Here is a 23,733-nt window from a genome sequence, read left to right as displayed (position 1 = left end):
TACTCTTAAATTTCCTGACTAGGCTTATATTAAATCTCCTTACTATACGCCTATATTGCTCTTAAATCTCCTAACTATAGACCTATGTTGCTCTTAAATCTCCTGACTATAGGCCTATATTGCTCTTAAATCTCCTGACTATAAGTCTATGCTTTTAAATATCCTGACTATAGGCCTATATTACTCTTACATTTACTGACTAGGCCTATATTAAATCTCCTGACTATAGGCCTATATTGCTCTTAAATCTCCTGACTATAGGCTATGTTGCTCTTAAATCTCCTGACTACAGGCTATGTTGCTCTTAAATCACCTGACTATAGGCCTATATTTGCTGTTAAATCTCTTGACTATAGGCTATGTTGCTCATAAATCTCCTGACTATAGGCCTATATTGCTCTTAAATCTCCTGACTATAAGTCTATGCTTTTAAATATCCTGACTATAGGCCTATATTACTCTTACATTTACTGACTAGGCCTATATTAAATCTCCTGACTATAGGCCTATATTGCTCTTAAATCTCCTGACTATAGGCTATGTTGCTCTTAAATCTCCTGACTACAGGCTATGTTGCTCTTAAATCACCTGACTATAGGCCTATATTTGCTGTTAAATCTCTTGACTATAGGCTATGTTGCTCATAAATCTCCTGACTATAGGCCTATATTGCTCTTAAATCTCCTGACTATAAGTCTATGCTTTTAAATATCCTGACTATAGGCCTATATTACTCTTACATTTACTGACTAGGCCTATATTAAATCTCCTGACTATAGGCCTATATTGCTCTTAAATCTCCTGACTATAGGCTATGTTGCTCTTAAATCACCTGACTATAGGCCTATATTTGCTGTTAAATCTCTTGACTATAGGCTATGTTGCTCATAAATCTCCCGACTATAAGCCTATATTGCTCTTAAATCTCCTGACTATAGGCTATGTTGCTCTTAAATCTCCTGACTATAGGCCTATATTGCTCTTTAATCTCCTGACTATAGGCTATGTTGCTCTCAAATCTCCTGACTATAGGCCTATATTGCTCTTAAATCTCCTGACTATAGGCCTATATTGCTCTTAAATCTCCTGACTATAGGCTATGTTCCTCTTAAATTTCCTGACTCTAAGTCTATGCTTTTAACTATCCTGACTATAGGCCTATAGTACTCTGAAAGTTCCTGACTAGGCCTATATTCTTAAATCTCCTGAATATAGGCCTGTATGGCTCGCAGGAATTTTTATTGACAAAAAATTCTAATCATCAGGAAATCATTTCGTTTTAATCAAAATTCTTTTACATAAGTTTCCGTTGTGCTCAGAAGATTCAGTTCGTACGGAAGTAACTTATATCGAAAGGCTTTCCAGTGACGTCACTAATATAACCACAATATAAATATGGCAGACGCAACGTTTGTTTTTTTTTTTTTTTTTTTTTTTTTTTTTTTTTTTTTGTTGAAGTTAGCAAAATGTCCCGCTTTGTTAACGTTAGTCCCACTTTTATGTTCAACAAAATCAAAACTTTCCCCATTGATATTTTGTTTAATTTTGCCATTTCATTATCTGGTAACTTCTATCGTCTTCTCCGACTGCTACGATATACTATGAAGTGAATGAAAAGATTACAGATTGTAAAGGGTATAAAGTGCAGCTCTTTGCAGCTGCTATTGTCTCGGTTGAAGAAATGGCGGAGCAAGTCACAGAAGATACGATGGTAGTGTGTATATATATATATATATATATATATATATATATATATATATATATATATATATATATATATATATATATATATATATATATATGAAATGTCCCGCAAAAATCTAGTCACATTATACAAGAAACTACCGAGGTCGAGCATCGAACCCCAGTCCAGCAGATAGACAAGCATCGATGTTTCAAAATATACTAAAAAATTATGACAATAGTGTCTTATGATACCGACTCCAATTGCCAGTCGAAATTATCTACATTACACAGCTGATAATGATTTGCTTATCACAACTGGTGGGATTATATCAATGTTAAACAACAACATGACAGTACTCATAGCCACACCTCATGAAGTGCATTCTTGAAGGAAAGTGAATTGTGTTAATTGTGTACTAAATTGTGTACTGAAAGTAAGAGGCTCCACAGATTGTAGCAGCATTAAAGAGAGACTCGTATATTCGACGTCAATAGTCCTATAGTGTAAAACATCTCGTCAATTTGCATTTCCGGTAACTTAAAAGTTTAGAAGTTGTGCATTCATTTCAAATATTATCTAAACCTTATCGTTATACTTCGTGCAGAAAGGTTTGTGTTCAGCTATCGGCTAGCAGGGTAAGTATGTGGTAAATTTGATTCTTCTTACTGTTATTGATTAATTTGCAAAAACAACTTTGCTTCTGTTGTACGCGTAGCCTACCTACATGTTAACTTTGTCGTCACAACTAACGAGATACTTCATTTTTGAAGACGATTTATTTAATACATCGTATGAACTAATCTGAATAAGATATCAACTATTTTGAATAAGATATTTCGTGGGTAATTTGTATTTCCAAGAATAAAAACTTTTTGTTTCGTTGGAATTAACGGTATGTTTTGTGGCATAAAAAAGGCGTATTCTCGTACATCTGGCAACGGTAGTACGGTAGGAAATATTCTTCTAATTTTCAGTATTCATAATTCATATCTATCCCTCTTTACAAGGAGCAAGTTGGTTCCAAAATACTCCAGAATTAGTGAGTCTTTCGTATATTGCATTTGGTAAGTAAATATTAGGGAATTTACGATTAAACTCTAAATGAAATAAAAAAAAAAAAGAATAACTGGTCACCAAAACCAGTGTCGTTTTAGTTCAATAGAGTTGATCACTATCACAGTGTCGTGAATGGTGAATAAATCCGTCTATATTCTAATTGACATTCATCGTGTTAATATTAAAAACTTACTTAGAGCGATTGACTTATTGAAATATTTTGAGAGAGAGAGAGAGAGAGAGAGAGAGAGAGAGAGAGAGAGAGAGAGAGAGAGAGAGAGAGAGAGAGAGAAGAGAGACTTGATTCATAAGTGGAATTTCTTCAGAATGTCATGTTGCCTTGTGTGTCAGTATCAAAGGTGTGTGTGTGTGTGTGTATATATATATATATATATATATATATATATATATATATATATATATATATATATATATATATATATATATATATATATATATATATATATATATATCTTACCATGCTGGTAAAAAATCAATTGAAACAAGGAAAGCAATTTTGTGTTAGAGATGGAGAAACGATAGAGGATATCTTTGACATCAAAACACGATGATAAGATTATGATAGGAACCTAATGTGCTGGATTAAATTTACGTAATGGTTGTTGATTTATTTCCATTGCAGTAAAAAGGGGGCATTTTCTCACCGAGTCACCGCGCTTCTCTTCGCCACAATTAAACCTCGCCTAACCTAACGAACTGTTTTGTTAGCCGTTGTTAAATGGCAGTTGCCATGGTGAGTAGAACCTGCGTTTGCTTTACATTTGATCTATTTAAATTGATTTATGGAATCGGGCTGTAATAGAAAGCGCTGGGGCTTGAGAGGCCATTCAACATCCATGTGCATATATGGTAGAACTAGTTAAACCAGTGATTCTCAAACTGGGTGCCATAGACAGCGCCTAGGATTGCCGAAAAATTGTCATGAGTTTTGTCTTGCCTATCTCTTCTTAATAAACATTTGAAAAAAAAAAAAGTTTTCAAAATTCTTCATATAATTATCAGTGTAGGTAGGAAGTTATATGCTCAAACATTTCTCGCAAATAGAGGTTGATATTTCCTTTTCTATACTTGTACAATACAACAACAACAACAACAACAACAATTACTACTAATACTACTACTATTGCTAATAATATTAGTAATAGTAATAATAAATAATGATAATAATATAACAACAACAACAATAACAACAAAAACAAAAATAGTAATAATAAAGTGTAACAGTCGACTCTGTTCATGCTCACATTTTCTTTGTTTATACTCGTTGCCCGTCCGATACGTGTTCGGTTCTCGTCGGCTTTGTATAACCCCAGTTTTAAACTCCAGAGTCAGTGAGGCATAATACCTCAAGGCATAAGTTCTTTGCTGTTTCTGGGGTTATATTACAGTTGTTTCGAACAGTATCATGCTTCTAACATACCCTACGATGGATAAGTTTGTCATTAAGAAGAGAAGACACGAAGTTAGTGGTGAGGGTGAAGAAAGGGACAAAAGTGGGTTTGTGAGTGAAAAGGATTTGGCCATTCCAACAACAAGTAAATCAACTTCAAAAAAAGGCAAGAAAAATCGCTCCTACTTGGATAATTATTTCAGTTTTGGATTCTTCTGGTGTGGTGATGAAGTTACTCCCATGCCTTTATGTGTTATTTGTGGTGATAAATTAGCTAATGAAGCAAAGGTACCAAGTAAATTAAAAAGGCATTTAACTCTGTAACATAATCATCTTGCTAACAAGCAAGGACTTTTAAGTGAGCAAAAACAACAGAGTGCGATGCTTTCTAAGAAAGTCAAAGTTGCCGATAAAAGCATGAAACCTCATACAATAGCAGAGACTCTGATTCTACCTGCATGTAGTGCCATAGTAGAAACAATGTTTGGAAGTGAAGCTGAAAAAGAAGTGAGGAAAATTCCCACTTCGGATAGTACCATTAGCAGACGGATTCATGATATGTCAGCAGACATAGAGGAAACTGTATGTACATCTGTGAAGGAAAGTGAAATGTTTGCACTTCAGGTAGAGGAGTCCACAGACATTGGAGGTATGGCTCAATTACTGGTATTCGTTCGGCACATTCATGATGTTAAAATAGTGAACCAATTCTTTTGTTGTAAAGAACTCAAGGAAACTACAACAGGCAATGATATTTTCTCTACATTAAGTGAGTACTTAAAATCAGTTGGTTTGACCTGGCAATCGTGTGTTGGGATTTGTACAGATGGGGCACATGCCATGATTGGCTCAATTATAGGATTCGTGTCATTAGTGAAGAGAGAAAACAGCAGTGTGATAACATCACATTGCTTTCTTCATCGTGAACCGCTGGTTGCAAAGACAATTAGCAATGATTTAAAATCTGTACTGGAAAAAGTTGTAAAAATGGTGAACTTTATAAAAAGTCGACCGCTGAAGTCTCGTCCGTTTAATAAGCTGTGCGAAGAGCTTGAGGCAAAACATTTGAACCTTCTTCTACATAAGGAAGCACGATGGCTGTCCAGAGGGAAAGTATTGTCACGAGTATGCGAACTGAAGGAAGAGATGCTTACTTTTTTCACTCTTGAACAACAAGAGGAATTCTGTGATTTACTGGCAGATGACACTTGGTGTGCAAAATTGTCTTACTTAGCTGACATCTTTGAACTTTTAAACAAGGTAAATGCCAGCATGCAAGGAAAATCAGAAAATGTTTTATCTTCCACTGAAAATTAAAGTGCTGAAAGAAAAACTGCAACTGTGGGGTGGCAAAGTAAAAGAAGGCAATTTGGACATGTTCTTACATGTTGCAGTAACAGCAAACAGTGGTGAGATAATACCCATTATTTCTGAGCATCTTGCAGTACTGGAAAAACAACTTCAGCACTATTTCCCAGATATATGCACTGAAAACTATGACTGGATAAGAACCCCATTTGTTGCATCTATATCTACCCAATCTCAGCTTACCCTCATGGAAGAAGAGCAGTTAGTGGAATTGCGTCATGATCGTGATCTAAAGTTATTGCACATGCAGCTGACTCTTGACGAATTCTGGGGTATCCTCATGTTGCCAAAAAACCTCTGGTAATGTTAATCCAGTTCTCTACTTTTTACCAATGTGAGTTGAGGTTTTCTGCTCTAGCAAACATTAAAACTAACAAAAGGGAAAGGCTGAAAACTCTTGAGGAAGAAATGAAAGTATGTTTGTCCACCATTCAACCCAATGTGAAACGGATCTGTCAGTCACATCAAGCACACACATCTCACTAAAATAGGTGTTTTTTTCTTCTTTGCTTAAGGGTGATTACCATTTTCTTTTTATTTAGTCTGCATTCATAACTCTTTACTTGCTTCAAATCTTCTAATATGCTCTTTGTATTCCTATTCAAGGCGTTACAGCAACATTTTTTTTTAAATCAAATAAACAACTCTTTTTGTGCCTGTGTATATTGCTATTATTAGTCAAGCTACAACCCTAGCTGGAAATGCAGGATGCAATAACTCCAAGGGCTCCAAAAGGGAAAAGTAGCCAGACAGTTGAAATAAAATATTTGAAGAAAAGTAACAATATTGAAATAGGACTTTCATATATAAACTATGAAATCTTAAAATAGAAAACAATAGAGAGATAAGATAGAACAATGTGCCCGAGTGTATTCTCAAGCAAGAGAAAGAACTCCAGCTGAAGACAGTGGAAGACCATGGTACAAAGGCTATGGCACTACCCAAGACTAGAGAACAATGGTTTGATTTTGGAGTGTCCCCCTGAAAGTGCTGCTTATCATAGCTAAAGAATCTCTTCTACCCTTACCAAGAGCAAAGTAGCCACTGAACAATTACAGTGCAGTAGTAAACCATTTGAACCAAAATTGTATGGTAATCTCTGTGTTATCAGGTGTACGTAGAAAGAGCAGAAAGTGGAAAAAATAGGCCATTCTTCTGTGTAGGCAAAGAAAAAATGAGCCGTAACCAGAGAGAGGGATCCAATGCTGTACTGTCTGGCCAGTGAAAGAACCCATCAACTCTCTAGTGGTAGTATCTCAACGGGTAGATTGTGCCCTGGCCAACCTACTACCTATTACACTCGTTTTTCCAAATAGAGAGGTTGGCCATGAAATGTGTCAATCTTCTGGTTTTCAACTACTGTTTTGGATCTATGTCTTATTTTCGCCAAGGAATCAATCATGAGATCAGAGAGCAGCCGTATTATAGGTAAATTACAGGCTTCTGTAGGCCTGTGGAAAAAGGGGGGATGAAATACTAAATTTCTAAAGGGAGTAGAACACCAGTGTTGTTGAGAAATTTAACTCTTACCAGATAGCTAATAAAGAGAATTAGTAAAACGTGGAAAAAGGATGGGAATAAAATCTAATAGAATCTTTCCCTTACATTAGACAAGTAATGAACATTTACTATCAAGACTCTTTTCTGGTTATAACGTTGCAACTGTAACATCTTGAATGAATTATGAAAAAAATATAAATGAAAAGACTAAGTTATTGAAATCCTTATACAAATTTTGATGGCTGTAATCTTGTTGGGTGTTTTTTTTTATTATTATTCCAGAATTCCAGCTCGTCAAAGGAGTGTGAAATCTGCAATGAGTTTTTCAACGAAAATCGTCACTGCCCAAGGGTCCTCCCTTGCTCTCACTGTATATGCAATCAATGCGCTGAGTACCTCATCACAATTAATCGGAAGATCTGCCCCTTCTGCCGGAAGGTCTTCAACGTCCACTCTGCGAAGGACCTGGCCACGAACAGTGCCCTTTTGAGCGTTCTGAAATACGTGAAGGAGCTTGAGAGTTCTTTGCTGTCCAATCCTGTAAACCTGACAGGCAGTAGGATCCCTACTTTGCTGAAGGCGTACAAGGCTGACAACATGAAAATTTACAAAGAGAGCTACGACAATTGCAACAAGGCCGTGGGTCATCTCAGGGCATCCATCCAAAGAAACAGGATCGTCAGAGAATCGTTATCAGATGTAATAACTACCATCAAGAATGAGTTAAATCCGGTTCTCATGGAAATTGAGAATAGTGCCAAGTTACACATAAATGTTCTGGACAAAGTAACCTGCATGTTGGAACTGCAAATAGCATCAATTGATATGCAGAAGGGGATCATTGGAGATATAAAGGACAGGATGGAAGAGGCCTCCTGCTTCTCCCAGGTCGACCCCATCATGCAGGAAACGGAAGGAATGGTTTCGACAACGAATGATATTGTGGAGGACATCGAGACATTTTTGGCCAAGAAAAAAAAAAGATGCGATGCAATTGAAGAGGTAAGTTTAAAAGTCAAGTTTATATCATGTGTATTATATAGAGTAACAAAGCGTCCAGTAGTTTGTTTCGAAAGAGATATCTTATCAATACCGATGTTATAATATAAGTAAGGTATTCAAGATATTTCTAACCTATATGAAAGCCTCGCTCATTAGGTGATGAATACAAATTATTTGTCAAAAAAGGAGCAAATACGTTGTCTAGGAGCTTTTTTATTTATTTATTTTTTTTTTTTTGCATGGCCAACATAATAAGTTACTTAAACCATGGTCAAACATAAAGATTCGGGAAGGGAACAAGTCTTTGCAAATGAAAAAAGAGAGAAAAAAAAAAACTAATAAATATCCTTTCTACAACTCTTCTCTGACAGGGAACGAAGAAAGTCGCAGACAAACTTACAGGCATGAAAGGCATCTTGACTTCTGGGGCCAGAGAACTTAGAGTCAAATATCATGATTTCCTTATGGAGTTGGTTGCCACGGCCATTGAAGAGAATGTTCCGAAATATCTATCAGTAAGATAACTTCTGTTCGTTTCATTTGTTATAGAGAGTAAAACCACAGAATTGTGCAGTAAAGCTTTCACAAATCTAGTTGCTTCCCACATCAGCACAGAAGGCTAATTAGGTAAAACCCAAACTCCTGTAGCTTGTATCTAATCTGGGGTCTTTGGGACTTCCTGGATGTTAAAGCCCTTACTTTTTCCACGTGCTGAATAAACTTGCTAGTGACAGTGCCTGGCCTATGGCCTAGATTTTATAATCCAATCCAATCCTTATGTTCACTGCATCTTTTGTGGGATCTATCCAACCCTTTCTGTTCCTTTCTCTCCTCAATTCTCCAAGCACTTCTGAATTATACTCTTTTCTCTAGCCTGATTTTATTCATGTATATGATGAAACCAGCCCAAGTTACTCTGATCCATTAGTTTGCCTACACTGACCCTTTACGAATCTGGCTCACTCCATACTTTTCACCGTGTCAATTCTTCTTACAGTCCATTAATTGCACACATACAGTGGAAGTTTGGAGCTCGACTTTTCCTTAGTTTGAAGAAATAAATTTTTCATTGCAGATATCAAAATTTTTTTTTTTTGATGAATGGGCAAAAATCGTGACTTGCTTGTACTTGTACTGGTTGAGACAAATTGCCAGTGACATAATACCACTCAGACAAAGGTAACTACAGTACTATAAACCTAGTTTAAGCAGAGCTGTTTCGTAGTGCACACAAAACCTTGTTCTTAATTATTATTATTAATTTGTAGTATTCTGATTTAGTTGTTGAAATGAACAACACAATGGGGCCTAAAACGGGTATGGGTAGTGCTAAGACAAAAAGAGAAGTTATGAGAAACAGATTGTATTGAAAAAGGAAATACTGTACACCGAACGGTAATTCCAAAGTCAGTACAGCGTGTGTCTCTGTTCTAGCCAAGCAGTATGGTATACATATATCGACAATATTCACCATACTGAAAAATAAAGAGGCAATTAAAGATGCTGATGTAACCATAGGAGTTATAGGCCTTACTAAATAGTGACAAGATGATTAATGATGTGTATAAACAAGAACTAGTTAGGGGGTAATAATATTTATTAAGCCATAATATGTAAGATGAGAAGCTGCATACAGACATTGTTAACGATGGCCCTGGAATAAGTCCTGATTCAGGCAGTGAGGCTTTCCATGCCAATCAAAACTGGGTCAAGCAATTTGAGAAGGGAATGGGCAAACATAGTGCAGTAATGTATGGTGATGGCTGCCAGAGAATTCTTAGAGTTCATTGAGGCAAAGGGATGAATTCCTCCCAAGAGGTTTTTAATAGTGACGAATGCAAGCCTCTTATGGAAAAATGCCAAAGAAGACCTATATAACCCTGGAGGAGAATATCTTGTCAGGGCATAAGTCAGTGAAAGATAGGCTAACTCTGGTGGTCTCTGGGAATACGAGTGTGTACTTTAATATGAAGCCTTTATTTATGTAACCACATGAAAATCCTAAAGAAGAATCTAAGCATTCTTTGGAGGGTCACCAGTACAGCCTGGTTAACTAGACAACTTATAATTGAATATATTCAGGAGGTGCTTGGGCCCAGTATATAAAGAAGTACCATCAGGAAAAACTATTACCATCTATACCCCCACTCCCTCATGGACAGTGCTTTTGCTCATCCTACAAGCTAGGAAGAAGTGTTGCTGAACTTGCCAGAAGAGTTGTTTTATAACATTTTAAGTCCTTGCCTTCCAATATGACTCCTTTGATCCAGACTCTGGGACAGCAAGTGATTTCCAATTTCGAGAAGCTGGACCGGTACCTAAACAGCTTTTTTGAAGGTCCTTCGAAGTCACCTTTGGTAAAGAGTAACGATCAAAGACCTCTTAAATGCCCATTTTAACATTCTTTACTGCTTAAGCTTCAGAGAAAATCCTTAGTGTAAAATGATTTCCAAGACAATGAGCTCTCCATGGAGGAAGATATAGCAAGACTCTGTACCTAAGAGTAACTTCAAAAGATTTGAACCTGAGCCTATAGTCAAGAACATTGAATATTTGGGGAAGTCTATGAGTTTGGATATCAGTGAAAAGAAGGAAGGAGTTAGGGGGAGGGGGGTTCATAGCACAGAGGTCACCACAAAAGAACTCAAATCTTCCAAAGGAACAGCTACAGATTGCCACTGAGGAACATTCTACGTCAGAGGAGGGGGATGCACAGTGTGAAAGTACATATGTCTTTTCCTTTTTTTACCAGACTTCACTCAGATGAGGCTGTAGCAAACTATGTAAATAACATTTTAAATGACAATGGAATGAGATGTTCCTTGGCATTCCAAAAGGAAGGCAAAACAAACTTCTTGGGATATATTTCAAGCAACACAGCGATCCGGTGATTCTCAAATATAAGCAGCAAAGAAGATACGTGAAACAATGTCAGAAGGACACCTACCCAATATCATTATGGAAGGGAGCTCCCCTGCCAAACAATAACATCCTCCTTACCTTTCATTCCAACCAACAGCTTTTTAAGTATAGTTAAATCAGAATTCATTTAATCTATTTATTATTTCTTATTTATATGACTTCATGCATATAATTAGTGTAAACTTTACGAGAAAATGTTTGTTATTTTTTTTAACAGACTAATGTAATTAACATTAATTCTCATAGAGAAAGTTAAATCAAGCCTCGAATGACCTACTGGAACAAATTAAGTCAGCCTCAGGTTCTAATGAAGTTCATGTCAAGAGCTTACGCTGAGTTCATTTTCACAGCTTACGCGGAGTTCATTTTAACGCTTACGCCCTTTGTTTTTAACACAACATTTCAATTCCATGACTCGACAATCCCTTCATACATTTCACCTTACCTTTCACAGATTCACAGATTTTTCAAGTGTGTTATTCTTTTCTTTGCTCACACCCTGCTACCTGTCTTGCTTTACTTATAATGACTTAGCTCTTCTATCACTTTACCATCATCATTATTTTCTAATATGTTTTCTTTTAACAAATTTAATTAGTAATCGGTACAAAGAAACATCTATAATTTTCTTTGAGTTATTTAGTCTCATTTAATGTTCCATGACATGCATTTTCTAATATTTCCATCTGGCATAGAACTTTTTTTTCATTTATATCAGAAATATCCTTAGCTAGCGTATCACCATACTCCTGACATCAAAATATGGCAGATAGGGGAAGGCACCTGGTTTTAAATGGGCCCCCACACTGTTGCCATGTCTTCACAGATCACTGGCCTTCTATACTGAATTTTTTTGCTTCCTCTTATTGGTTTCCTTTCACCTCATAACCGAACATTTTTTCTTCTTTCTACTCTTGCAATCACTTTCAAACTCGACATTTTGTCTCTATTAATTCTATCATAGACTTTTCCCTTTACTTTAAAACTCTAAGGTAACTTGCATAATAGATTCCTGGTTTAAAGTGACTGACCATTTAGCAGGACAAATGAATTGTCCTAATATTTCTTATACTGGATTATTTTGCAAGTCATTGAAAGTTCAAAATGAAATGTTCCTCTGATGAAATATGTTTTCAGATTACATACTTGAAGAAGATGAGGAAACCGGTGTGGAATGTCCTTCAGAAAGGGAGGGTCTTTGCTGTCAAGTTACACCAAGGGAAGAAAAAATATGCACAGATCACCGTCGAAGGAGACAACCAATTCTGCCTCCACCATCTTGGGCATGTCCCACCTACTGACGAATTTCATGTTGTTGATGTGAGTGCCAATGCATAATATTTCTTTTCCTATTAGTTTCATTTATTTGATTCTGGCCTTATCACAGCACAGGGTTGTGTGGTAAAGAGAATTTATATTTGCTAAATGGGACAGCAGTCAGATGGTATGGATTCAAATTATTCTTTTAAGCCTCTTGTGCTGCTCAGTAGTTGAAAAAAGTGTTATAATGGTGATTAAATGGTGAATTGAATTATTTTATTTTTTATTATGTTTTCTAGTTACTATCTTCCTGATTGATGGGCCTTTTCAAATTATATTTTCCAATGATCTTATAAACCAGTAAAGCTAAATGAGCAATTACTAGTTTTCAGCTGAAAGAGCAAAAGTTTACGAATTATAAACATCTTAAGTCCTTGATAATGTGAAAATACAATCTTTGATTGAAATATTCTGATTACAGTACGATGGCCTAATGAAATCGATTAACACTCCTCCTGAATTAACATTCCTGGAACTGGGAATAGGCAGTAACTATCTAGGGCGACTCTTAATCCGCCTCTCTCCTGCCGATACAAATAAGGCCCGACAATTTTCCCTCATGTGCACTGGTGAGATGGGGCCGACCTATGCCAACACCAAATGCCTAGGTGTCAGGAATACGGGCGACGATAGAGAGGTAGCAGTCTTTGGCGACTACGAGAACAAAAACGGATCTGGTGGGAAGACCATCATCCCTCACGTAAACTGGGAAGAAGACAAGAAGGAAGAATATAAGAAGCCTTGGGTGGCGGGCCAGCTTGGAAGCATAGCAAGTAAAGCCACGGCGACAATATTTGGAATCTGCCTCAGAGACAATCCAGTCATGAGACTGTTCGGATGCTATGGGAAGGTGGAGGAGGGATTGGAGGTCCTCAGAGATGCAATTGTCACATATCCCGACATGAAAAAATGCCGAATAATGGATTGCGGTATTGTGTTTTCTCTCTGAATCAATTCAACTTTTGTATGGAAAAATAAATATGTTCACAGTTACTCTGATACAAATATAACCATTGTGTTGTGATATTAGCTTAATGGTGTTGACATATTGGTGGGGGTCAATTGTACTAAATAGGCAGTAATTGATATGCGAATGTAATTAAAATTATAATGCAACTGATATTCTGTTGTATATTTTTACATAAAATCCCCTCTTTCATCTATTAATAGTCTGTGGATACTTTACAAGGATAGCTATATACAGTATTTATTCAATTACTAAAAAAATTTAAAGGTATTTAAAAAATCTCACGAGTGATGTATTTTGATAAGAAATACACAAGGACTTACGAGTTACAGCTTAATTTCTAACAAAAGATAATGTTTCATGTTGTGGCGGGATGTAAACAAAACACAAACCCCCACACCCTTGATCACTCTTACTTCCAAAATATCCCACAACACAAACTTTCCCCTTACTTTACTTTAAACTGGACTCTTGGACAGAAGAAAAATTAAAACAAGACATAGCCTTAAAACTATATTAACGCAACCAAAACAGAACACAAATCATTGACATTCATCACCGCCCTATCCTAGCTAAAAAATTTAAACAAACAACCTCAAATATACCGACAGTCTTTCTAACAACAACCAATCATTCGCTAATTACCCTTGTTCTTCGGCGCGCACCGCGGATACACAAACATACGCACACACAACCACACATACTCTCTCGCACGCGCGATCTAGCAAAACTAAAGCAAATTAAATTCTCTCTCTCTGACAAAACTAAAGCAAATAAAGACTCTTTCTTTCTCTCTCTCTCTCTCTCTCTCTCTCTCTCTCTCTCTCTCTCTCTCTCTCTCTCTCTCTCTCTCTCTCTCTCACAAAACTAAGCAAATAAACACTTTCTCTCTCTTGCGGTTTGGCAAAACTTAAGTAAATAAACACTCTCTCTCTCTCTCTCTCTCTCTCTCTCTCTCTCTCTCTCTCTCTCTCTCTCTCTCTCTCTCTCTCTCTCTCTCATTAATGACAAAGCTAAAGCAAATAAAATGTCTCTATTTAACAATACTAAAACAACTCTCACTCTCTCTCTCTCTCTCTCTCTCTCTCTCTGTCTCTCTCTCGATTTGGCAAAACAAAAAAAATAAATTAAAATAAAATTAATCCTCCACAATGTGATTTACGATGCCCTTGCAGTCATCAATCACAGTTATTTGCCTAACCTTTGATTTAATTGTTCAACTGCAAGGTGGCATTTTCTACTGTCACTGGCAGTGGGGCTATCCTTTCGGTGAGAAGCGAGTATGATGGTAGTTTTATGTAGTTTTGTTGGCCAGGGCATCAGCCACCCGTTGAGATACTACCGCTAGAGAGTTTTGGGGTCCTTTTGGCTGGCCAAACAGTACTACATTGGATCCTTCTCGCGGGTTACTGTTCTTTCCCTTTGCCTACTCATACACCGAATAGTCTGGCATATTCTTTATAGATTCCCCTCTGTCCTCATACACCTGACAACACTGAGATTACCAAACAATTCTTCTTCACCCAAAGGGTTTACTACTGCACTGTAATTGGTCAGTGGCTACTTTCCTTTGGTAAGGGTAGAAGAGACTCTTTAGCTATGATAAGCAGCTCTTCTAGGAGAAGGACACTCCAAAATTAAACCATTGTTCTCTAGTCTTGGGCAGTGCCATAGCCTCTGTACCATGGTCTTCCATTGTCTTGGGTTAGAGTTCTCTTGCTTGAGGGTACACTCGAGCACACTATTCAACCTAATTTCTCTTCCTCTTGGTTTGTTAAATTATTCAAAGTTTATATATGAAATATTTATTTCAATGTTGTGAAGGTTCTTGAAATATTTTATTTTTCCTTGTCTCCTTTCCTCACTGGACTATTTTCCCTGTTGGGGCCCATGGGCTTATAGCATCCTGGTTTTCCGACTAGGGTTGTAGCTTAATAATTAATAATAATAATTGTTGTGTGTGGGCCATTAGCCCCTCAGTTTGAGGCATAGCCTCCTCAATTTTCTCGTAATACTCAAAATTAAACTACGGGAGAAAGGAAACGACCTTTCCGTTTTCTCTTTATTTCCTCTCTACTGTCTACTACAGATTCAAACAAGGGCTTGGGGGAGCACGCAGGTCCCATGGTTCCTTTTTGTAGAAAAGTTCACATAAAAAAAATAGATAACATTGTGATACAGACAAGACAAATCCATTTAACCAGTAAATCATCAATTTCTCACTTTTATTCTCTTTAAAGCTTCCCCAAAGGTAAAAGAAATACAAATATGTGACGAAAACGGGAGAGGGGAAGTCCCGGCTCCCATCCACTCGGGAAATTAATACAGTTTTCACAATATAATCACAATTCACATGGATTACTCTTTATAATTGTAATGACCCAATCATAATAACATATCAACCTTTCAAATAAACATATTTTTCAATAAATCAACTATTTCGATAATGTCAACAAACCTGGGTGCGTTCTCATTGGACAAACACTACACTTACCAGCGTAAACGAACGTTGGGTGCGTTTTCATAGGACAAACAAACCAACATTTAACATCCTCCCCACCATAGGAGTGTCTCAACACTCCTATCATCATCAGAGCCTTCCAAGGCTATCTTATTACCTCAATCTACAAGTCAAGTTTAATAGGAACCTTAATAGGTCTTCCCTTTCGGGACTTACCAACATTAGACACTAAGGGTGATTCTACAGGCTCCTGTCTAAGATTCTCAAGTCTCTCCTCCCGGGAATTACTACCCATTTCACCCTTCAAATCTGTTATTTCTAGATTATACAAATTTTGCACAGGTCTGGATATAAATCCACGCTTGGTTTTAACCTCAACACTTCTAACAACCCCATCCTTTCCAGGATACAACTTAGTAATAACTCCAAGAGGCCACCTTAACCTTGGCACCCGTTCATCCTTTACTAGTACAACAGAACCCTCTTTTAGGTTACAATTTGGCTTGAACCCCTTCACCATACAAGGCAGGTTTCTAAGATACTCAGTCTGCCATATTCTCCAAAATTTGTCTAACTGACCCAGACGCACAGCTTCTCTTACACACAAATCCTTTGAGGATACACCACAGTCTGGATCATCTACTAACTCTAACTGAAAACCTGCAGAACGGCCAATTAGGAAATGGGAAGGGGTAAGAGGATTTGCGATATCAGGTTCCTCACCTACAAATGTCAAGGGTCTAGAATTAATACAAGCTTCCACCTCATGAAGTGTAGTCTCTAATTCACTCTTGGACAAAGAATTAGTGCCCAATGTTTTCCTCAGTGCAACTTTCACAGATCTAATGAGGCGTTCCCACCAGCCTCCCCACCAAGGAGCATTAGGTACAATAAACTTCCATTGGGGCGTCAACGAGCCATAATGTTCTCTTAACAGGTTGGAGACACTCACAAAGGTTCTAGCATTGTCAGAGTAGAACACTGTTGGAACACCCCGTCTAGCTACAAACCGTCTAATGGCCAAATTACAATCAACAACCGAAAGAGACTCGGTGAGCTCTAAATGAACAGCTCGAATGACAGCACAGGTAAAAAGAAGTATATACAATTTCTTGGATGGAAAATCAATACAAAATAAAGGACCAGCAAAATCCAGACCTGTAACCGTGAATGGAGGAGCCGACTTAACTCTCAACTCGGGAAGTGGCCCCACAGGCTGGGAACAAGCAGAGGCATCACAACGCCGACAAGCCACACATTCTCGACAAACCTTCTTTGCAATCTGACGAAGGCGAATGATCCAGTAACTGTTTCGTAACGTGGATACAAGTGTAGCAACACCAGCATGCTTGAGCAACCTATGCTGGAAAGGAACTAACAGTAAAGCAATGTGGGTACCAGGAATTATTATAGGGTGCTTACTCTCAAAACTCAAGTCTGCATTCTCTAAGCGCCCTTTTATTCTCAGTAGCCCATCCTCATCTAGGTAAGGATCAAGTTTAATCAAGGAAGAACCCCTTGGGAGGGGGAGAGATCTACTCAGAGCATTTACTTCCTTTGCAAAGGCCTCTCGTTGCACAAAGTACAGCAGTTGTACCTTAGCCTTCGTCAATTCTCCATAGGTTAAAGGTCCACTTAATTTGCGGGACGAAGGTCTGCAATTCCCAACAAATCTCAGTACCCAACCTACTACATTAAGGGCCTTTGTAAAGGAACTCCATCGGGTGAATTCAAATAAGGGCGGCTCATTTTCAACTGCAACACAAACTGTGTCAGTATCACATATCTCTTCTGAAGGAATGTCCGCCCCCCTGCCTTCCTGATGAGGGAGCGGGGAGGAACAGAGCCAAGGAGGACCCTTCAGCCAAATATCAGACTGCAAAAGCTGCTCAGCAAAAACACCTCGAGATACAAGATCCGCTGGGTTGTCCTTGCCTGGACAATGCTGCCAACATGAAGGAGGTGTCAAATGTTGAAAATCAACAACCCTGTTAGCCACAAAGGTTTTCCATCTATTGGGGTCCCCCTTTATCCAAGCTAGGGCTACTGTGGAATCCGTCCAACATTGAACAGAAACCTCTTTACCCAGCTGCAAGGCGGACGTCACAAACACAACGAGTCTAGCACATAACAGGGCTCCGAGTAATTCAAGCCTAGGAAGGGAAACCCTTTTTATAGGGGCTACCTTGCCTCTTGCAACAACCAGCGATACCTTGAATTTATCCCCCTCAGGCACTCTCACATAAACACAAGCACCATAACCCTTTTCTGAAGCATCACTAAATGCATGGAATTGAACATTAGGAATTTCCTTAAAGGGTGACTCAGAAAACGAGTACCGATCTACTCTAAATGACTCAAGCACAGAAAATCCTACAACCCATAATTTAACTCTGCCTTGCATAGCCTCGGGTAATAGCTCATCCCAATCTAAACCTAATCTCCAGATTTCTTGAAACAGTATTTTTGCATGCATAACAAACGGACATATGAGCCCCAAGGGATCAAAACACCGAGCTATGAGGCTTAGCACATTTCTTTTGGTACAAACAATATCTCCAAAGGGGTCCAGGTTCTCAACCTTAAAGGTAAAACAGTCAGGGGAGGATACCCAGTGGAGGCCTAGAACCTTGACACTCTCTTCACTAGAACCTTCAGTTATAGTTAAAGTCTTACAATTAGAAGTACACTTTGACAATGACATACCAGCCTCCTGCAGGATACCATAGGCTTCTTCAAATCTTAAACTTGCTTCTGCGGGACTATCAGCCCCAGATAGCCAATCATCTACATAAAGATTCTCATACAGTTCAGAAACCACCTCTGTGAGAGGGTATTTCTTTAAATGAAATTTTAAGGTGGCATTTAATAAAAATGGACTACTCTTATTACCAAAGGGCATTCTTATAAATCTGAAATGTTTAACATTGTTCCCCTCTTTCAACAAAAACCTATGAACATCACGGTCCTCCCTTCTTACCTTTATTTGAAGAAAAGCCTTTGTAATATCAGCTGTTAAGGCCACCCTCCACCTTCTAAATCTTAACAACACCTCAACTAAATCAGGGTTGAGTGAAGGACCACTTTCTAAACAATCATTCAGAGACACTCCATTACTGCCACGTGCAGATCCATCAAAAACAGGCCTCACCTTGGTGGTTAGGCTCCCTTCCCGTACCACAGGCCGATGAGGCAAATAAAATATAGGATACCCACCTTCCCGTTGATGGGAAGGAATTTCTTCAATAATACCCTCCTTTTCATACTCATTAAACACCTTAAAATACTTTTCCTGCAGACAGGGGTTTTTACCTAACCTATTATAGAGACCTTCCAATCTTCTCAAAGCATGATGTTCATTATTGATCAAATCTAATTTCATATTCTCAGATTTCCATGGTAGGCCCACTTCATAGCGACCATCTTTAAAACTTACCAAATTCTCAAATTGAACCAAGACTGGGTCAGGGTTCATCGCCTCAGAATGTAGTTCGTTGGGTTTTATGCCAACAGACTCTAGATCCCAAAATTGACTCAAACTACACTCTTGTACATTCTCAATTGCTAACAATTGTACACTTACACCAATATTACCTTCAGACCTATTAAAGGATCCGGACAAAATCCAACCAAAAATTGTCTCCTGGGCCACAAGCCCGTCATTATACATAACCTGGTTGGGGATCATCATCTTCCAATATAAATCAAGGCCTATCAACATATCAATATGTAAATTTCGATGGGATCCATACTCATCGGTCAACTTAAGGTGAGAAAAAGGTTCTAAACACTTAGGGTCCACTTTGGACCTAGATAACGGAGGACAAATTACATCAATCTCAGCAACCTTAAAACTATATTTGTGATCATTTGCCCCTACACTCATTATTTCATAAATACTACACAAATCTGCCTTAGAGGCTTTCCCTCCACCAAAGGCAGAAAATGATAAATACTCAGAAGTCAGCCACTTAGGCTTGACCCGTTTGACCAGTTCCCTTGAAATGTAAGACCGATCTGACCCTGTATCAAACATTACAGTAGCAAATGTGATACCCTGATGGCCTACTACCCTGACTTGGGCCGTCTGCAATACACAACACCTTGAATTAACCTCGTTTTTCACCTCACAAGGTGCTACCCCCACATGGGTCACAGAATTTGACCCCTCTTGCACTCCCTCTACTACAGGGTTATTTTCACTAGCTGTTACGGAGGGTTTCGTTTCAGATCTCCGACATACAAGGGAGTTGTGATTCCCAGTCTTGCACTTTGAACACTTAGCCCAACAGGCCTTGGCATAATGGCTTTTAGATAAACACTTAAAACACAAACGCCGATTACGCACGGCTTCTTCTCTTTCTGCAAGGGGGAGCTTAGTTATACCTAAACACCTTTCACTGGGATGCAGCTTTCCACAGAATGCGCAAAACGTCTTCGAACCACTTTCTTCTGATGAAGTTTGAAGGGCAGAGGCTGAACTGGGAGTGTGCTTTTTAGTCCGTCGTTCTACACTGGGTTCCTCGGATTTTCCAAGGCTTAGTCTCTTGATAGCCTCTGCCCTCTCTCTGCCTTCCACTTCTCGTTGCAAGAACTTCAGCAATCCGTCGAGATCTCCTCTTTTCCGTCCACTACGCGACCAGTCCAACCTTATGTCATGAGGTAACAGAGCAAGGATCATAGGCACCAAGATCCGCCCGTACTGTTCACCTCCAACTCCAAGGGCCTCCAAACTGCGCACATGGCCTACTAACTCATCCTGTAATTTCCGCAAAGAGGACGTGTGAATTTCAGTCCTTGCGCTCCTAGATGAGCTAAGTTGCATTAGGGCTTGAAGGTGAGCTGATATAATGTTTTCTGGATCGCCATACCTTTCTTCTAACAACTCACAGGCTATCTTGTAATTAGCTGTTGTTTGGGTGAGGCCCTGTAGTACACCCCTAGCCTCACCCTCTAAAACAGATTGAAGATACATAAATTTGGAAACAAGAGGCATAGGCTGATCGTCCACAAGTGCCATAAATTGGTCCCAAAATGGCCGCCACTCTGTTATTTTCCCGCCAAATTTCACTAGCTGGAGTTTAGGCAATTGCACACTAAAACCCTCATTACCGACTTCACTGCCTGAATTAATATCTTCACTGGACCTATTAGCAACCAAGTTTCTGTCCTTGCCCAGCCTCTCTAAGGTAGCTGCTGCTTCAGTACGGATTTTTCTTACCTCTTTCAGAAAATGGTGGTCTTCAAGTATTCTTCTCTGGAGCTCATCAACATCCTCTATAGAATTCTGGTCTCGCTGAATTATTTCTTCCCAGTCGGCCTTCTTATTATCGTAGTCTTTTACGAGACTTGTAATTTCATGCCAGGTCGGATTACCGGCCATGGCTCTGGTCAAATCTTCTGAGGCACAACGCAGCCATATTGTTGCCTTCTCTCTCTGCAGCACTGCTCTCCTAAGTTGATTTACGTTGGGGAATCCAGTAAATTCAGCCTCGCTCTCATCTGATTCCCTGGTCTGGGCACCATGTTGTGTGTGGGCCATTAGCCCCTCAGTTTGAGGCATAGCCTCCTCAATTTTCTCGTAATACTCAAAATTAAACTACGGGAGAAAGGAAACGACCTTTCCGTTTTCTCTTTATTTCCTCTCTACTGTCTACTACAGATTCAAACAAGGGCTTGGGGGAGCACGCAGGTCCCATGGTTCCTTTTTGTAGAAAACTTCACATAAAAAAAATAGATAACATTGTGATACAGACAAGACAAATCCATTTAACCAGTAAATCATCAATTTCTCACTTTTATTCTCTTTAAAGCTTCCCCAAAGGTAAAAGAAATACAAATATGTGACGAAAACGGGAGAGGGGAAGTCCCGGCTCCCATCCACTCGGGAAATTAATACAGTTTTCACAATATAATCACAATTCACATGGATTACTCTTTATAATTGTAATGACCCAATCATAATAACATATCAACCTTTCAAATAAACATATTTTTCAATAAATCAACTATTTCGATAATGTCAACAAACCTGGGTGCGTTCTCATTGGACAAACACTACACTTACCAGCGTAAACGAACGTTGGGTGCGTTTTCATAGGACAAACAAACCAACATTTAACAATAATAATAACACTTCCTCGATGCTATTTTTGTTAACTATTAAACTAAAGGAATACTTCTACCTTGTTTATATTAAATTGTGACATAAGACAAGATCTAGACACGAGCAGTCAATAGTCTCTCGATAAGTTAAACCACAACTTTGGACTTTGTAACTGAGACTTCAAAAGATATCAAGTGTCTAGTGGAAGCATCAGTGTGTCACAATCAGGCCTGTAGAACAACTAAGCTACAGAAATAAGACGACAACCAGATATGAGCAAAACAGATTGGAAATAACAGAGGAATTGCGTCTACTTTGTGAATCTGGCTACACAGTGAACCCTAATAGTGGTACCTTGTAGGGGGTTATTCATGTCAGTTGCACTGTCATCATAACTTAATGTACTTTGCACCAAACCTTTGGTCCCTATCTGCCTCCACTTTTTCTTAGAGCTCTACTTTACCTCCTTCCCCACTTCTGTCTTCCACTTTGCTGTCCACCCTCCTACATTTATTTCACTGAGCAACTTGGGGCCCCTCTCCCCAGTTGCATTTTGAAACTGAATAGCTTCAACCCCCTCCCCGGCCAAGTCATTTGGCCAACATTTCTTAAATACAAATTTTTTCCGCTGCCATCAGACACCTTCGAACCTTTGGAGATGACTTGAAACATATCTAGATTCAGACGCTTTAGTGCATTAAAATATATCCAAACTAGAACATTGGACACACCAAATCAGGTCAATTTAAGGGTAAGAGAAGTAAAGAAATCCAGTCTTGATAAAGTAAGTCGTACGTATCACCGTACTTTTGTACATTTCACTGTATATATATATATATATATATATATATATATATATATATATATATATATATATATATATATATATATATATATATATATATATATATATATATAATCTTTACTATCCGTATCACTTACAAGGGCGCAAATTTTATTAAAACATGCAATCACAATTCTAATGTAGATGAACATTAATTAGTAATGCTTCCCCCTAGAAAAGTTTCTGATCTATTTTCTTTCAAGTGTGACCGGACGAAGTTAAAGAAAACGTAAAACATACAGGTTCTAGGGGTTACTGCGTCAACGAGTTCCCTCAAATTTGTTTGAATTTATAAAAGACTTTATATATTTTACTTTACGAGAAACCTGTTACATTAATATATATATATATATATATATATATATATATATATATATATATATATATATATATATATATATATATATATATATATATATATATATAAATATATATATATATATATATATATATATATATATATATACATATATATATATATATATATATATATATATATATATATATATATATATATATATATATATATATATATATATATATATATATATATATATATATATATATATATGATCTTAAAATCACGAACACCTTTTATAAAACGGGACATGGAAAATGGATACGGAGAAGCCCAAATGGAGAAACGAAAAGAATGAAATAGATCTTATCTTTAGTGAAAAAGTCCATTTAGTTATGGACGTAAGTGTTAAACAAGTTAAAGTTAAGCGATCATAAAATACTGAGAAGCAAAACATGGTTAGATCTAAGGAAAGAGAGAGAGAAAAATAATTTCAAGAAATTAAATAAACACTCCTGTAATAAGAGAAAAGTCTGATGAGTTTAGTTAAGCCATACAAAATGGGTACTCTCAGCTACATGATGAAATAGAAGCAATTAAAGAAATGAACAGTATTTTAACAAAATTTGTCTTAGAATCAGCACAAGACATAGGTGGAGAAGTTCCTAAACGAGATTAAGAAAAACTATCTGAAAAGACTAAAAATACTAATAAAGAAAAGATTGGAAATGAGGGTAAAATTCAAGAGCGATGGAACAATTAGCAGAACTATCCAAAACAGTAAATAAACT

The 23,733-nt window shown here is 37.8% G+C and overlaps 1 protein-coding gene across 5 annotated transcripts; it reads left to right on the top strand.

Annotated features, from left to right (window-relative positions):
- The first annotated feature begins 1,664 nt into the window (after window positions 1-1,664).
- LOC137642502 (uncharacterized) lies at window positions 1,665-13,386 on the top strand. 5 transcript variants are annotated; one of them, XM_068375117.1, is made up of 6 exons: window positions 1,665-1,711; window positions 3,387-3,497; window positions 7,305-8,024; window positions 8,396-8,539; window positions 12,084-12,266; window positions 12,688-13,386. In XM_068375117.1, the coding sequence occupies exons 2-6, from the start codon at window positions 3,483-3,485 to the stop codon at window positions 13,213-13,215; spliced, it is 1,590 nt and encodes a 529-aa protein (XP_068231218.1). In that variant the 5' UTR covers window positions 1,665-1,711; window positions 3,387-3,482; the 3' UTR covers window positions 13,216-13,386. The 5 variants fall into 5 exon arrangements, with proteins under 5 accessions (XP_068231218.1, XP_068231219.1, XP_068231216.1 ...); XM_068375115.1 differs by lacking the exon at window positions 1,665-1,711 and adding an exon at window positions 1,966-2,219; XM_068375114.1 differs by lacking the exon at window positions 1,665-1,711 and adding an exon at window positions 1,966-2,322.
- Window positions 13,387-23,733: the final 10,347 nt, after the last annotated feature.

This window comes from Palaemon carinicauda, chromosome 6 (assembly GCF_036898095.1).
Source record: "Palaemon carinicauda isolate YSFRI2023 chromosome 6, ASM3689809v2, whole genome shotgun sequence".
Taxonomy (NCBI): domain Eukaryota; kingdom Metazoa; phylum Arthropoda; class Malacostraca; order Decapoda; family Palaemonidae; genus Palaemon; species Palaemon carinicauda.
The sequence above is the reverse complement of the archived record's forward strand: the minus strand, read 5'-3'. Positions and strand labels throughout refer to the sequence as shown.